Source organism: Porites lutea, chromosome 5 (genome assembly GCF_958299795.1).
Source record: "Porites lutea chromosome 5, jaPorLute2.1, whole genome shotgun sequence".
NCBI lineage: Eukaryota > Metazoa > Cnidaria > Anthozoa > Scleractinia > Poritidae > Porites > Porites lutea.
The window spans coordinates 227,879-245,001 of record NC_133205.1 but is presented as its reverse complement, the minus strand read 5'-3'; the positions used below and the strand labels follow the sequence as shown (position 1 = coordinate 245,001).

Genomic DNA, 17,123 nt, shown 5'->3' with positions numbered 1-17,123 from the left:
ATCGGCGTTGGTATATTTCTGTGCAATTTAATGAGATTCCTGTGCAAAAATGGGTCTTAAACATCCCTAATATACTATTCAAAGAAACACCCTGAAAACCATGTACAGTTCTACTGAATTCAACTGAAATATATTTGCATATCTAATTAAGTATACTTGTAAAAGATCGAAGCTCATTTAGATTTGTTCTTTTTATAACAGTGAGGTGAACTTGAGTCCTAGTTTGTCCATAATAAACTGGTAAAGATTGGAAACTAAGAATGCTTCGAAAATAATTGACTGTAACTATAGATGACATAAACTGTTATTACCTAAAGCTCCACGAAGGTAATCCATAGATACGCTAAAGAACCACAACAGACAGCTTGGGTTAGACCTGAAGTAAGGCAAAATTAAATATTTTAAGGCTTCTTAATCTTAACGTTTAGGGAGGACCATGAGAAAGGCATTTAGGAAAAACTAAATTTTGGGGGGGCGTTTTCATGTGCTAGGTTGGTGAACACAGATCAGTGAAACCATGCAAGGCGAAGCAAAAGGGCGCGTCGCACCGCATAAAGTCTTTCCTTTTATTGTGACTCTGAATGTTATTTTAATAAAATTAACTGAAAGGCCGAGACGTTTTTTTTCTATAATAAGAGGCAAATAACAAGGTTAATAACAGGGAAAATTAAAACGGAAATGTATACCGAGAGAAAAGAAATGAAAAACAATAAGTGCTTAGCTTTGGTGAAGACGCAGTCGAGGTGAGAATAAAGGAAAGTTGTTTTTGTAGGAGCGTGAGCGATATTTTTGCATCAGAAACAAATCTGTTAATATAGAACTTTAAGTCTGATGATCCGTTAGTTCTTGAAAATCCGAGTTACAACTCTTCATCCTCTGCATTTGTATTTCGCTCTTCATATTTTATGAATTGAACACTCCTAGGATAGGTTAAACAACATATCGTTTTACTGTGAGTTCATTATTAATATATGCAAAGTACTCGTACGTCATTTTATTTCCATCAATGCTACAAAAGAACTGGTAATTTCCTCTCTGATCCCCGAGTACTGTAGCTTCCCTAAACTCTACAGGAATGGCGACCACACTGTCCTGGAAACAAATAAAGTGGTAAATTCATTCATTCGTTCATTCATTTTATTTTCCCATTAACCAGAAATACAACAACAGTATACAGAAATACATTAAAGATGATATACAATATTCCAACTAAATTATTTACAATATTAAATGTGGTAAAGGCAAGGAAGCCTATATAGAAGCCGGCGGCTTATAAACTATAGGCTTCCTGGAACTATAGCGTAAGCCATACAAGTTAAGGGTACTGAATGAAAATTTGGATTCATTTTTTAAAGAAAAAAAAAGAAAGAAGAGAAAAAAGAAAAAGAAAAGGTGTGTAGCTCAACAAAGTGTCAATTTAACTAAGAAAGAAGGAATTTTTTTAAGTCTTTTGCCAAACAAACTGATACTCTCACTGATTTGAATTTCCCGACTTAGCGAGCTGAAAAAAGTAGGACCTTGAAACCGAATTGAGAATTTTCGAAAATTAGTTCGACAATGAGGTGTATAGAAAAGGCTGGAATTTCTTGTATTATAAGAATGTATCTGGCTTGCAAGAGTAAACATATCACGAAAACAATTTGGAAGTAAGCCTCTTTTAAAAAGATAAATTTATGTATCTTTTTAAAACAGGCTTACTTCCAAGTTATTTTCGTGATATGTTTACCCTTGCAAGCCAGATACATTCTTACAGTTAAGGAGTGAAAAGGATTAGAAGCTTGATTAAAAGAAGATTGTGAATTGAAATTAAAAGTATAATTTCTCCATTGTTACTATGTTTTACCAGTTCCAGTTGCTGGTTAGCCGTTCTGGTTGTAGTGATGTTGACATTCCACGCCCCCTTCTTTAGGAAAAGTTTATCATTGATGACTCTTCCACAGCTCACACACGAAGAGCTGAGTGGAATTGAAGAATTAAAGAGCTCTCCTGCTAGCGAACGAGAAGCGTTTTTATACTTGATGATGGTATTCGCTTGGACTTCCAGATCATTGTTGGTGTATTTTACAAGCACACGGTAGTTACCAGTCCGAGGTATATTCAACAAAACATGAAGGGTGTTCTGATAATATCAACAAATAAACAAACAGATAAATTAAAATAAATAAATAAATAAAAGAGGTTGGTGACCATGTAACAGTTTTCTTATCATTGAATGCAGTATCAAGGGATTCAATCGTTGCCTATTTGAACCACTCGGTAGGAACTAAGCAAATGGATGAAAAAGATCTATTATCATCCGCCGGGCTCATCTGAAGACTACAATCCCTTACCATAGCTGATCGGACGTAAGGACTTCTGGCTGCGTAAATGTAGTGCACATCTGGGTAATAGAAGCCACTTTCAGTCCTTAAAAAACAAAAACATTCTGGTGTTTGAGGTTTTAAAACTAAATGAAATCAAAGTTAATAGGGGGACACTTGTTACGAAACCTGAGAGCTTGAGGTACCAGTTTATTGTGCGGCAGTGTAATGTTTTTCCTTCTCCATGGTTACATTAGTCACCATTTGCGTTTTCGTTACTTTTTAAAGTATTTTTCCTAAACCGCAAAATAAAAAAGAAGAAAATTGAAATTTTATTTTCATTCCTGAATTTTCTAGTCTCATTACTTCATGACTCTTACAATTTATGTCCGTATTTTAGACTGATAAGCCCAGTTGTTACCTGTTGCACGTTCTCCCAGTCACGTGTGGGTAACAGTGACAGAAGCCTGTTTCTTTGTCGCACTTTTCTCCACTTCTTGTGGCTCCCACATCACAACCACATGCTGAAGAAAAAAAAACACCGGTGATACTCTTCTGCTTGGTTATTTTTTAAAAGTGATCACTATCCACACTTCAAGAATTACCAGCGGCTTAGAAAACAACACGACAGTCAACTTTGGCCTTGGCACCCTTTTACAGGCTTTTAATTCCCAGGCAAAAATAAGTTACAGATGTTTGACTGAAATAAACTCCCGGCGATACCCCATGCATTATAACGGACTCTCACTAAAGAGGACACTAACTCAAGGTCATCACAGTGTCCACTGCTGTAAGATGAATTGACTATAGATTCAAATTCAGGCCACTTCACTTCTCATTTCAACACAGTGAATGAAAATTGAACTTTCCTTCAGCTTCCTTCGACGTGAGGGTTTTAGTCTTACAAATGTAACCTAATGTTTAAATGTTATGACATAAAGTGCACAGCCTCAGGGTAAACCTTACTTACATTTACATCCACTGATATGAGCATCTTGTAAGTCATAATAGCCATCTTTACACTGACTGCAATTACGAAGATCCACGTTTGTCTTACAGTTACATTGGCCATAGTAATCCTAAAGACAACACCAAATATATACGTTAAAACATTTGATAATGATCGGATCATTCACAAGAGAATAGGATTCGGTGTAGACTCTAAATTGACATGTTTTAATATTAATTTCAGTTCAATCAAGAGACTGTTTCTCTTGAAGGTACTTTCATTGCCCTGCAAACGGCTAGAACTTCGCGTGGCTCCGGTGTCCCGCGTCTCTCGCTGGAAACGTAAAAATGGTACCCTCAATAAGTAATTTCTTGCTAATTACATTGACACTCACAAATAAAGTGCATATTTTTCAAAGGAAGTTAAACCATAACATGTGAATTGTGTGTGTTGTCCCTCGCATGGCATAAGCCATCATTACTTAATCAGTTTAGTTTGTTTGCTGGTTTTTTACTTGTTCACCTGGAACAGAACACTTGTGAGACTGTTTCTACCAGTACAAACAAATTTGAACTAACCGCACAAATTTGTAACCTACTTTTTGTTATCTTTGAGGAAAGGTAACCGAGTCAAACTGCGTTTTGTACAAAAATAAACGCATTAGAATGGGAAAACTTACCCCTTGGCAAACACTTGATCTATTGATAGTTCCTTCAAGATGACAGTCACATGCTAAACGAAAACAGTACTTTTATCAAGAGGAGGTAGGTGATCATTAAGAAATACTTGGTCAATCTTTTCCCACCGAGTAGTTCGAGACAGATGGTTACACACTTAAAGTTTAAAAATCCGCAACAACATATCCGGGGGCCGGCTTCATGGATTGGTTATCAGCAAGCAATGTTTACGTGAAGGCAAGTTAAGACAGGTAAAAGTGTAATAAGTAGAGGCAAAGAAAATATTCAGTCAATACTGCTTGCTGTAATTAATGAAGGTAAAGAACTAATGTCTCATAACAATTTACAATTTACAAGCAAACTGTTACATTACATTTCAGCACGTCTTTTCTAATCAGAGACCAACGATTAAAAAAGTACCAAGGTTTTGATTTTAGATTGATAATTCATCACTAGTTTCAAATAATTAATCAGTGATACATTTTGAACTGGATAACAACAGGTTACATGGTGCATATGGACCAAAAAGAAGCAATCTAGCAATTACTTTGTTCATAACTTAAAACATTATTATCAGTTTTTTTCAATAATGTGTTCTTACCTATACACCCGTGGGGGTTCCCCTGTGTCAGTCTGTAGTATCCGACCTGACACATATCACACTGACGACCTTGTACAAAAGTCTTACAGTAGCAGTCACCCGGTTGCTAAAAAACAGATTATAAGACTGATATTAAAAAAGATTTAAGAAAAAAAAACAATATACGTAGCGAACGTTCGTTTTTGTTTTAGTATTTGTGACTTGAACTTTTTTAAATATAACACACTGAGCGTTGGCTTTCACCAACTCGATTTTACGTCTTTTATTGGGAAACTACATAAAAATCAACGAAAGTCATTGTCTGTTAGGTCTTAAACGTCAACAGAGGCCTTTTGAAAGAATGACAATATAATACACTGAACTGTTTTTGTATAAATATATATATTGTTTTTGAAGTTTAGCTAATCATCTTTTCCCTTTTTATTATTATATCAAAGTCAGAGAATTACAAAGATTGACGAAATTTCAATTTTATCAGCACTGAAACCAGTACTTTTCAGCGTGAATGAAAATTACCTTTCCCGGATGAGAAGATAAGAGGTTTTCATCTTTTACACAGTCACCGAATGCTAATCCTGGAACATTGGTTGTTCCATTTAAATTGCAGTTGCAAGCTGAAAGTTCATAAGAAAATAAATGTTGTTGTACTGATTTTCGTCGAAACCAAGGCAGGGAACTATAAGTAAGTCATCACTACACTGATGATCTTTACCTGTGTCAAACTAAGAATTCCCCCCCCCCCCCCCTCCCCTCTCAGTAAAAAAGCCTGTCGATATGGGAACGGAGAAACTGAATTCAAGATAAAGACATACTTCTGGTACGTTTATTAAACTCCAAACTTGATATATATACTTTCAACCGATCAAATGACTGTTTCTATGTGAAAGTACAAAGTTATGACCCTGATCAGAGTGTGATCATGATTATGACCGGGCTTGTTTTTCAATTTTTATTAGAATATTACAAACCAAGTTTTTTTGCATTACCTTGGCAAGCATCCACATCGGATTGATTTCTTCCGGGACTTCGGTAAAAATACTCCTTACATTTTTCACAGTTTATTCCTTGTGTATTGTGCTTAGAAAAAAGACGAAAACAAGAGAAGTTTGATTGATAGTGCCTTGTTAAGTCATCGTCACGCGTTCCTACGACCCCATGAAAATTGTTAATAAAGAAGGCGAACGCTCGCGTGCCGAAGCCCTACGAAGTCGTCTAAGAGCGTGCCTGTGTAGAAAGCTAGCCATAACTCGCCTTTGTACTTATGACCTTGTTACCTTGATACACAAATTGTTCTACTCGAACTTTAAATTCACAAAACGTTTTGCCAGGATCCAGTGTAGTGTATCTGGTTCATTGTACAGTTTATTTCATAGTTCAGCCGTGTGAAAGAACAGGATTCCCAGGCTCCTTGGGAGAAGTCGAAACATGAATGAAATTACGTAACAGCGTCAATTTGTATTGTAGTACTGTGGTACGAGACTAAGCAGTCCTTTTCTTACATAACTTGTAATTTGGTGTCTTTTGGAGTCGTTTTAGATCAGAATTCCACCGCGTTTTAGGCTCACTATCGTCCTTTTTCTGCTCTCTCTCGCAAAGAAGAAAACAGCGAACCTTAACCTTACCGAAATCCCTCACTGAGAAGAGGAGAAATAAATTGGGTAGTTTTCTTATTATATTATTTGTTTCTTTCTTGATCCAGCGAGTGACTGAATACACATAAGGCTTTTTTAATAGTTTTTTTTTGCAAAGTATTGTAGGTTTTAACATTAAATTTTGCCATAGGAATTTTTAAAAAAAACTTAGGTAAATATTATTTTTTACGATTTTATATAATGCACCATGGGGTTTAAACATTTTTTTGTGTATAACTGAAAGTCCCTCAGGGGAGTGTACAATACACTTCATTCATTCATTCATTCATTCATTCATTTCTCACAAAGATACAGTATATTTGCCCTGTTATTTACGATTGTATATTCCCACACTTTAACTCTTCTATTTACGCTGTTACGCAATGTCGCCTTTCAGGGAGGTTGGGCTACCTGTGGTGAAAGCAACCTTGTCGATAAGTTCAAGTTCCAATCACGAACTACTTGTAATACGATGAGCACTCATTTGTTATAAGGGTTTGGGTTCTGGAGTTCTCTTTTTACCCTTGAATTTTTGTTGTTGTTCTCTCTTCTTTGTTTGTTTAGAATGTCAGCCGTTATGGTTATGGGTATGAACAATGTATCTCGTTTGATACAAAACATGTTAAAAAATAGCTGAAATACAGAAAGGTAACCTTAAAACAGCCTATGTTTCACTAATAGCCTCGTAGTGTAACCAGTTTCATGTTCACTTGAAAATGGGCGTGATTGAATATGGGAAAAATGCTTTAAAAGATATCGGTCATTTTGCCATTTAAATGCCCTATAATCTTATTGAATGTTATTTGAAAAATATCATAATCAATATTCAATATTCAGTCAATATTCAATCAATAATCAATCTTCAATCGCCTCAAAATTTTTGTTCTACTTCTTAAGGTACACTTTACAATTAACAAATTTTAAAATGACATGTTAAAGAAAATCCTTTATTATCATTGGCGATTACGAGGAAAACCTGATTCTTTTTCTGCTCATTTTCTAATATGAACTTGAAATAGATGTCCTTGTTTCATTTCCAGTTGAACTTGAGGACACAGACGAGCTGAAACATATTTTGATCACAAGCGGTCAGTATTTTTATCACGTTTTAGATGTCAAAAAGGAACATATCACTGCTCATGTGGTCGGACCTTGGTGTAAAAACGTGTTAAAGCATACTTATCGCGTGAAGTAAAATGGCAAAAACAACAAAAAGATAAAACGGAAACAGATAATAGGAAAATGTTATCCCTCTGGTAGCTGTCCCTTATTAGCTTCTGCCTTAGAAAGAAAGCATCTGAAAAATATATTCTAAAAACAATTTGATATTCAAACCTCAAGAAAGAGAAAGGTGTTTATAAAACGAGCTTCGATCAGGGTCATTTAAACCTGTTGGTTGACGTAATTGAAGCCAAAATGGAATTGTTATGAAATTTGAGCTGAGGAGGAGATGATGTCTGCCACATGATCAATGCTATGCTGACCTTGAGACTGTTTAAGTGAACATGCAAAAAACTTGATAAATAATTTTTTTTCTCATTCGCGACTGGTCGAGCATGAACAAACATAAATTGGCGAAAAAATCATGGATCTGCTGTTGAAGGCATGGATAGTGACTGTTGGCCGATTTTTGTTTTTCGTCTTGATAATCATCCAAGGCTTGGCCTTGGCTGCATATTTAGCGGCCTACGAAAATCATTCTGCGTGGAATTCTTTTGCGCTTCTCTTCCTTCCCGCTTCATTATTTTGGTGGTACATCAGCGTCAACAATGCGGGAAAACCTAAGTTCCTGTTTTTCACTTGGTTATCCTATGTTTGGCTCGGTCTAGTGCCAATGATTGGGGTCGTGTTTGGTATAGCAGTAGACAAACTTTATCAGCCTAAAGGTTTTCTAAATCCAAGCACTTTACAGATGTCTCTCTGTATAACCCCTCTTCTGCTCCTGTTGTTGTTTCACACTGGAATGGAATCAACCATACACAGAAAAACGATAGTCAACTTGTCAATCAAAGCTGCCATTGATCTCGTGGATGCAATCGAGCTTCTATCGATTGTGATTGACGAAATTGATACGAGTCATAATGTGCCAAAAAGTGTTGAGAAGTTGCTAATTTCCTTTGCCTGCATCAGCATTTTGTGCCAGTCGGTACTGGGCATTCCTTATGATGAAAAGCGGCTTGAAGAAGGAGGAGACGAAACGGAATTATCCATCGCCAATGGTCTCACCCAAGTCTTGCTGAATATTGTCTTTTTAGGGCTGCGCCTCGGATTAATTTTTAATTTCAACAGAGTCGCCTCTTTGTTCATCGCTAAGAACATAGTTATGATTGTGGGGCGTTTGTTCGAGTTGAAATATCTTACTACACTGATTTATCAGGATGTACCAACCAACGAACCGGCTTCAGATACTACAGCAGCTCCTGCAGCTGCGGGCCCTAGTGCTGGACAGTTCAACGCGGACGATCGCCCACCTCCTTACACAAGTTACTAGGATCGTAAGAGGTAGAAACAGTGACTTTCGCGTCTAAAGCAGCGGCTTCCGCTTTGAAACAACTACAACGCGAGCACCCGCGGTATAAAAGACTAGAGACTGTTTCCTCCCAGGAAACTTAAGTCAAAAGGATAGCTAACAAGCTTTTGGTAGGCGTAGTTAAAAATATAGACGGCTTGTTTTGTTGTTGTTGTTGTTTATTTTTTAATCAGAAACATTACTTGCTAGTTCTGTTATCACTATGCTGTCTCACGAGCTAAGTTCGAGTAGGAAACAAAAGAAAACGAAGCGAACACACAAATCAACAGAAAGTTGCCAAACAGCATTTTTTTTTGCTAAGAATTGTTTTAAGAAAGTAAGCGGTTTGTGTTACTCCACTATGATCAGTTTTGCGCATGACGTCAGTGCTGAGCTGATTATGTTAAAATAAACGGTTTCCTAACTAGTCGCTAAGGAATGGAATACGATCAAGGTCAAACATTACTTAGCTAATGCTTAATATTCTTGTATTCCAAATATTGTCAAAACGTCACTATAGAGAAATTCAATTTTGGGGATTTGAAAATGTTATACTAAGTCATCATGATCGCCCCCCCCCCCCCCCCCCCCCCACAAAAAAAATCATGTGATCCTTGTAAACATTTTTGTGCAACAATCTCGATTAAAGGAAGTCTGAAAATAGCCTAGGATTTATGTTATGAGACAGGTTTAAGAAGAAGTCGCTATCTTGCCCGCAGAAGTTTGAGTACAAGGAGCGATCTAAAATGATTGGCTTGTTGGCTTTATGTATTGTAAATAGCTTGAATTACATATATTATATTTTTAGCATCATTTTGGTATAGTTAGACTTTAAACGTATCAAAGCAATGTTACACTTTGACTACTGTGATGCAGCTTTGCCTGTTTGTATCATCTATTGTAAATCACTGTATGTTTTTACTGACATATATTTTAAGCATGTAATTAGTATAGTTAGACTTTGAACATAATTGATATTATATTTTGAAAAGCCTTAACAATTCACAATGATCGACTTTCTTTTCCCTTGATAATTTTTTGTTGTCTCAGAGAAACTGCCAATTAGCTATGCTCTAACGTTTGTCTAGTACAGCAGCGGACAGACTTGTGATGAAGTTCCTAAAACTGGAAGTCTTTTTTCCCTCTTTGCACAACGACGGAACAACCAAATATACTTGAACCGATTTTATTTGATTGAGTCACTGATTATGCGACTGTTTGTTCAGACTACTTCCAATTGCTGGTCCAAGGTAAGGTCCACCTCCGATCTTGGACTATGGACCTTCACTTGGGTCCAGTTACAACACTCACAGTTTAAGCCGTCTATCGGTTATTTTGTATTCAGTTTCGTTGTTACATAACCGAAATATTCATGTAATGCTTGCAGTGCAACTCAGTCAACTTGAATTTCTTTAATTTCAGGTGAAATTATTTCACTGTACCAAATTAACAGTTTCAAATTCATAAAAGAATGTCGACGATTATTGTTTTGATATTCAAAGTATTTTGAATGTTATGACTGAAACATGCTTACGTCGATATCTGTAAAGTTCCCTTTTTCATAACGTTTGCCTCTTTCTTGGCAAGGATAGGGATATGAAGGGATGTAAATCCTGGCAGATATTCTTAGCAGTTGTCATCATTTGAGTGATATTTTTGCTATTCTCCCGCCATTTTCTCCGTCTGTAAATTCTCACTAGATCATCAGTAGACACGATTAACGTCAATTGTTTTTAAATCGGCAAACATGTCCCAAATTGGGTGAAGGCTAGCTAGTTATGAAGAATTACCCCGAGGGATTTCAGCCCACAAGAATCAGATTTTGAATGAATATTTAGTGGGATTATTAAATCCCCTGGCTAATTCTTCATAGGCAGTCGGCCAAAGCTGGACAATGCTGGCGATATCCGATGAAATGACTTCAATAGTGCGAGCTATCGCCAGAAAAAGGCTTGGTAACCAAACAGGGGACCAGCTTGTGTTAGCTCAGCTGTTTTTGTAGAGTTGGAGAAAATTGCGGATAATTTCACACGTTTCGCGAAGAAGAAAAAGCCAAAAACTACTTCCCTCAAAACGTAGAGAGAACAGCAAAAATACAACTCGACCGACTACAACTGTTATTTGAAGACTATATGCATTACATTCTCTTTATATCTCTTTACATTCTGAATTTTACGAGGAACAGACAAATGATGACAGGAACTTGGCATCGATCTAGGCAGGTATGTTTTTGAAGTAAGACTCTTTTTTGAATAATATTAAAACACAGTGTTATCAATAATTGCTAAATAATTCAGCTTACTTGACAGTTAACGCACACTCCTCCTCCCATCATTGATCCGTTTAGGCTCATGCTAAGGCCCAGGTCGCTCACGGTTTGATTGTACGTACAGTTCCCAGCATGATTATGACAGTTACAGGCTTTAAAGACGGGAACAAGTAACGATTAAACAAACATTTAACATTTAAATGGACTGTTTAACCCCAAATTGGACCATTCAAGTCATTCAAGATTTCTCTTAGGATAAACTAGTTTTGCAAAATTAAGTTGCGAACAATCGAAATCACTGTTTGTGTACTAATTAAATATTTATGATCTACCTTAGCAACATGGCGTCTGTGCGTAATAGAATTTTGGGGGTCATTCACTAGATTAGCTTTTGCTATTTGGATGATCCCAACTTGCTCCTTATCTAGATACTACAATTTCTATTCATTACCTTTGTAAATATATTTATTTGTCTTTGCTAATTGAATCTTTGTCGTGTAAAACAGAGTCCCTTAAAATAAATCTTCTTGTTTTCTTTTCTTACACAGGGCTTAAACTGTTTGGGTGAGACCTTTTTACACTGAAGAGATTGTAGTCACGATCTTCTAAGGCAACTGTTTTATTTTCGGCGAGCTTCATTTTGGTGTTACTGGGAGTTTTAGGCCCGGAGCTAAACGAGGTTCGTATGGTCACCAAGACAATTTTTTTTGCCTCAATTTTGGCTGAACCAGATTTTTAGCTGGATGTAATGTACATTGCTTATTTTCCCTTTAACTTAACTCACGTTCGCAATTAGCAGCAGGGTCATTTATCCATGGCGCGCCACTTCCTGGTTTCCACGGGAACTGGTTGTACAGCGAACAGCACTTGTTACAATACGCGCCGCATGTGTTACCTTGACACTGACATGAGCGTAAGCCTGTTGATTGGTTTAACGGACATTGGTTGCCATCTGCGTGCCCTTTGCAGTCACACCGAGCTGTTACAGCAATTTCACGCACGGTATAATGATGCTATGGCATGTGAGATAAACAAGAAAACTTTATAGTCATAACATGACTTGTTAACTTCACACATCCCAAAGAAAAATCTCAAAAGAAAAGGAGCCAGCGCTTTAGTCAATAAAATAGTCTATGAAGCTGGTGAATGTGTACTAAGGATGCATTAGTATGATACAGTGGAACCCCGTTAGTGCGGTCACCGATGGGCCCAAAAATTGGCCGTATTAAAGAGGGATTTTTTTTACAAGAAAATATATGGCTGTTTTGCCGGGCGGCGAAAAAAAGTGGCCGTAATAACGAGCTGACCGTTTTAACGAGGTAGTTGTAAGGCGGGGTTTCACTGTAGTGAATTTTAAGTATGCGCGTAGGCCATCTTTCCAAATATAAGTAACACGGTTTACTTACCCATTTTGTTGCCATGTTATCAAACTTTCTGTATAAGCCCGAAAAGCTAAAACGCACTGCAGTAGCATTCATCCAGGACTGAAAGAAAAACAATTATAAGCAATGCAAGTAGCTGACCGCTAAAAGCAAAGAATAAGAAACCAGCTAAAAGTAAAAAATAACTGATTTTAGTCATAGCTGTCGGGTATACTCTCTTTTTTTCTTTACCTGTAAGCCTGGGGTGTAAGGATCTGGTGTACCATCTCCTCTCTGATTTTGATCGAGTTCAATAGATATCTAAGAAGAAGGAAGTTTCATTAATAAGTGGAGTTATGGCCTTGGTGTTTTTGTGATTTAGTCATAACAGGCTAATTTGGTCTGAGGACGTATCTGACATGAGTGTTTATCTAAAATTTTCATGTTTAAGCCCATAATCGAAAACCTACCGTTTCATTGTATTCCGGGGGAACATAACGGCTGTACTCCATGCAGAGAACTTGGTCTACTCTGTCAATTACGCCCCGAAAAGCCTGGACTCCAAACGTGGCACTGCACTGACGGGAAGCAGGCGGGGTTACCAAGTAATGCCAAGGTGTAAAGGTAGCTCCAAAATCAGTTGACCTCTCCACCATTATCGCTCCTGGTCTCCGGTAGTTACCAAATATAATCTCGATGTTTTGGGCAAAAAACGCCTCCAATAAAAAGTAATAATATGCAAATACTAACAGTAATCACTTGAGTCGACCCAAAGATAATGTTAAAACTGACCTCGTCTTGGGAAAGTTAATCCTTAGTAACGTATTATTGAAAAAACTGAGTTATGTTCAAAGCCATGTTCATGCTTCCTCTTGGCTCATTTTAATTGACAAATGAATGATTGTGATATGCTCCAAAAGGCTTAGAAAGCTGAAAAAACCCGAAAGGTTTTAGAAACACAACAGTTCGTTATTATACTGAAGGCACGTTTTGACGGTAAATCCATCATTGTCAGCGCGGTGTTTACAGACAAATTTGTTGATTTCAATGTACGCCACATAGCCTAATTCATCTCAAACTTTCTAAACTGCCACACTAGCATATGCACTGCAGTCCAAACATTTCTAGTATATTTAGTAAAATTTAGTTTTGTTTCTAAAAACTGGAATTGTATTTTTTTCCATTTTCATCATCCCATATATGGATCGCATTCGTTTGATATTTAATAATTGCACTCATTTTAGATGCACTAAACTCACAGTTAAATTATTTCACTATACTCAAAATTATCATTATAGTCGTTATATCTATACCATGAGGGAATGAGGCCTATATTGGAATCAGAATCAGATTACAGTGGTGAAAACTGAAATGCACAATATGCAAATGTGTTTCTTAACATGTGCTAATTGCTATTCCTGGTACCTGTTCAAAGCTGATTGTAATGGAAGCAATGTCTTCTCCAGCAGTAGATTGCCAGTGTGTTCCTAATAAACTATCCACCATGTTATCTGGTGGGTATGCTTTTGATGGATCACTAGCATTGCAAATGAACGGGACTCTCTCGACTGCACTTAGAAAGCCTTGTTGTGTTTCAAAAAATTCTTCAGGTGGACTTCCGCACGTAATGTTTGCACTAGTTTTCTTCATATAAACAGCATTGAAACCCAAATGCACTTCTTGAAAAAGAGAAGCCAGATAAATAAAGAGTAGCATAGGATTTTGCAAGATAAGATCCATGCTAGTTATAAATCTTGATTAACAGAAAACGTGCCTGCCTTCCTCCTTTTCTAAATGTAATCATAAATGTTTTATTAAGCTGTTCTATGAATATTTTAAGAGTTCCTTAAGTAACAGACGCGCTGCAGGTCAGGTTCAGGGACCTACGCACAAGTTTAAAATTTCACAGCAGCTGATCTGGAAAGCCTTTGTATATTTCTAGCCTGTGTACACAGACCTATTTCTGGTCGTCGCTTCTCTCCACCTCTTATTTTTCTGGTGGAGAGAAGCGATGACCGGAAAAAACGTCTGTGACCGCAGGCTAGGGTATTTCCATCTCTTACAAACACTGGACTCAGGTCATGAATATCTTAGATAAAGCGTTTCAGATGTTAGATGTTCCTATGACAACCACCTATGACAATATCAACCGCTATGCATTATCAAGAAAGGGGAAATAAGTAATATAATCAATATCAAAGGAATGCAAGGTTTATCGGCACTTTTACACTGTGTTTGCCCCATGGCTAGCTTCGTTGACGTTGAACATTTGATGAAATCTCATGCACTCAATTTCTACCACCAGCTAAAAGGTGACCGGAAAGCCGCGAGGAGAATGGGTTAACTTAGCTGTCGCGCGGTTGAAAGATTTCTAGCTTCTTTTGGGTGGATAATATAAGCAATGATTGGTGGCATTGGATCCGGCATCCGCCAATCATAACTTGAAAAAAAATCTTGCGCTAGATCAGGCTTCAATCTTTCCTTCTGTACTGTTTGAAGTCATTTCCGATGTAACCGGTGAATTAGAATAGTTTATACACGACAATAAAGCTTAAATGTGTAAAATGGATAGATTATACTTACGATAATAATCTTTCAAGGACCCCTTACGTCAAGGCAGAGGAAAGAGATATTTTTTCAGTTTATTACATTAAACACGGTAAGGTGTAGTCAAGGGTCATAGGCTCCTGCAAGTGTATATCATAAATGAACGGTCGAGAGCGAGGGGACCAAAAAAATAAGGTTTTGAAGTCTAACGTTATAATAAATCCTAAAATAAACAAACAAAGCAAATAAATAAACACATTTGTAAATTCAAGCGTTTACGCTATAATAATATTCATAACTAATAGGCCATTTGCACGATGACGTCATTTTATTACCACGAGCAGAATCGTTCAGGATTTTGTCATGTTTTGTGTTCTTGTGCAAATTAGGGCTTTTGTTATTTAAACTTCGCAGGAATTACCGAATTTCAATATGAAAAGAAAAACGAAAAGGATTCTGGTCATAGTAGTAAAATGACGCCATCATGCAAATGGCCTATTGAGCCGTGATTGGAAAGGATCTTGGTTAGGCTTGTCCTCCTCGCTTCGTTAGTGTACCGGCCTAGTGCACAAGTGCAGTTTGCGAGTTTGTATTTAATAGAGTCCTATCTTTATCTAATAATATGTATGCAGTTACTGGTGTGTGTGACTATCAGCGAAAAACATATAAAATCTCCTTAATTGCTTTACTCAGCTCCAAAGACAAAACAGATAAAGGATACACGAGTATTTACTAGTAGCATCCTGACACCGATAAAAATTATCTGCAACGGGTCACCTCCAAAAGAGCGTCACATCAACAGTGGCCTGCTCCTACTTGGTTGCATAATAACCCTCTTCGGCTCTCTACAAAGGGGCCACTTCCGGATCTTCAGCTACAACAGAATGCTCTGCACGAAAACAAAACAAAAAAAACACTTTGACTTACATTTGACGCAAATTCACTGTATAAATTATAAGGGTTTTCTAGCCCCTATTTAATTAACCGCAGCTAATTTATCCTCCAAGATAAAGGGAGCCATAGTCAGTGTCGCCCGGCTTTTGTATTTGAACCATGCATTTCAACTTCAACGTTAGCAACTGCGACCTCGCGATATTGCGGCAGCGTGTAGTTTTTGCCCAACACGGGAAGGTCTGATAAAGTCTGACAAAATCGGTCTTTTTTCTTTTAGGAAGGTAGTGCTTCCTCGTGCAGGGAGTGTTGTTGCACTACTGATCGGGGAAAATAGGAATTGAGAAGAAATTATGAAATCCATAAAGACGTTGAGAGTGACCCGGCAGCTATTATTTTTAGTATTTCCTCTGAATATTTCCGGACCATGAAACGAGTATCCAGATCAGATAACCCCATCAAAAATTACGATTGTGCGTTTGCAATTTAAGCTAATTAAAGGCAAAAATTACCTATTCCACTGAATTTTATAAGGAAAACGAACTGATTAATCTATATTTTAACTGGCAATATATGATTTATGATTCACCGCTGAATCCAAAATCACTGACATTTTTTTACGTCAGTTGAGATAGAAACGATAGCCTCTGCTTTATATTGTCGTCTAAAGAAATGAAGAATATTTGATTGAAGTTAGTCATTTGATTTGGATTTAAATGACAACTAAATAAAGTTGCTATGTAATAGTGAGTTTGGTTCATAAAAGAATTCATTGTTAACAATGATATTAATAAAACGTGCAAACTAAACTCAACGTCTGCACAGGATTGATTTCTACACGGAAACTTATACGGTTAATGATACTTCCATTGATTTCTTCCTTTTTTAAAAAAAGAATCTTTTCAAAAAATAATTGAGAACTTTAAATAACAGGACTAGGCGTAAATTTAGATAGGGAAACTACGATCTAGGGATTTGCATTTTGCTGGTGAGTAAGATTGCTTTGTAATCGTTCTTTATGATTACGCTTTTAAAAATGTCATAACAAAGCTTTCTTTAATGAAATGGTATTTAAATTTTGTTTGAAACTATTTTGTCGTCGCTGTTTCCCTGATGTGGTCTATGACTAAGAATAAATCATTATCACTTTCTTTGATCCACTGGCTTATTTTATGCGACAGCTCAAAAATACTTGTCGATCAGTATCCTCTCTGATATATACGGTATCAGATGAGATAAACTGATAAATGTTTCTTGACATAGCAAGTAATTGCTTCGTTTTGCATTTGGCAGGAATGGCGAAACTCCCAGTTGGCGCATAAAAAATTAATAACATATTTAACTTACAACCTGCTACCCAGGTGAATGGGACGCGAAATGTTTAAAGA

General features: G+C 36.9%; 2 protein-coding genes across 2 annotated transcripts in view; one reads left to right on the top strand and one right to left on the bottom strand.

Annotated features, from left to right (window-relative positions):
- LOC140936564 (uncharacterized) overlaps positions 1–14,081 on the bottom strand; it is a 39,007-nt gene extending 24,926 nt beyond the window's left edge. The window contains exons 1-16 of the mRNA XM_073386070.1: positions 13,723–14,081; positions 12,768–13,013; positions 12,550–12,618; positions 12,343–12,420; positions 11,721–11,949; positions 10,970–11,088; positions 5,514–5,604; positions 5,044–5,141; positions 4,528–4,633; positions 3,929–3,981; positions 3,271–3,379; positions 2,722–2,824; positions 2,331–2,406; positions 1,844–2,119; positions 989–1,092; positions 312–376 (exon numbers count right to left, since the gene is read on the bottom strand). Of these exons, the coding sequence (XP_073242171.1) occupies positions 312–376; positions 989–1,092; positions 1,844–2,119; positions 2,331–2,406; positions 2,722–2,824; positions 3,271–3,379; positions 3,929–3,981; positions 4,528–4,633; positions 5,044–5,141; positions 5,514–5,604; positions 10,970–11,088; positions 11,721–11,949; positions 12,343–12,420; positions 12,550–12,618; positions 12,768–13,013; positions 13,723–14,037 (2,137 nt within the window). The 5' untranslated portion in view covers positions 14,038–14,081. The remainder of the gene's footprint in view (positions 1–311; positions 377–988; positions 1,093–1,843; positions 2,120–2,330; positions 2,407–2,721; positions 2,825–3,270; positions 3,380–3,928; positions 3,982–4,527; positions 4,634–5,043; positions 5,142–5,513; positions 5,605–10,969; positions 11,089–11,720; positions 11,950–12,342; positions 12,421–12,549; positions 12,619–12,767; positions 13,014–13,722) is intronic.
- LOC140939001 (uncharacterized) lies at positions 7,504–10,417 on the top strand. Its single transcript, XM_073388557.1, has one exon. The coding sequence runs from the start codon at positions 7,744–7,746 to the stop codon at positions 8,647–8,649; it is 906 nt and encodes a 301-aa protein (XP_073244658.1). The 5' UTR covers positions 7,504–7,743; the 3' UTR covers positions 8,650–10,417.
- Positions 14,082–17,123: the final 3,042 nt, after the last annotated feature.

Excerpts from the sequence above, each read along its gene's own strand:
- LOC140939001 (XM_073388557.1), top strand. The coding sequence starts at position 7,744 with ATGGATCTGCTGTTGAAGGCATGGATAGTGACTGTTGGCCGATTTTTG.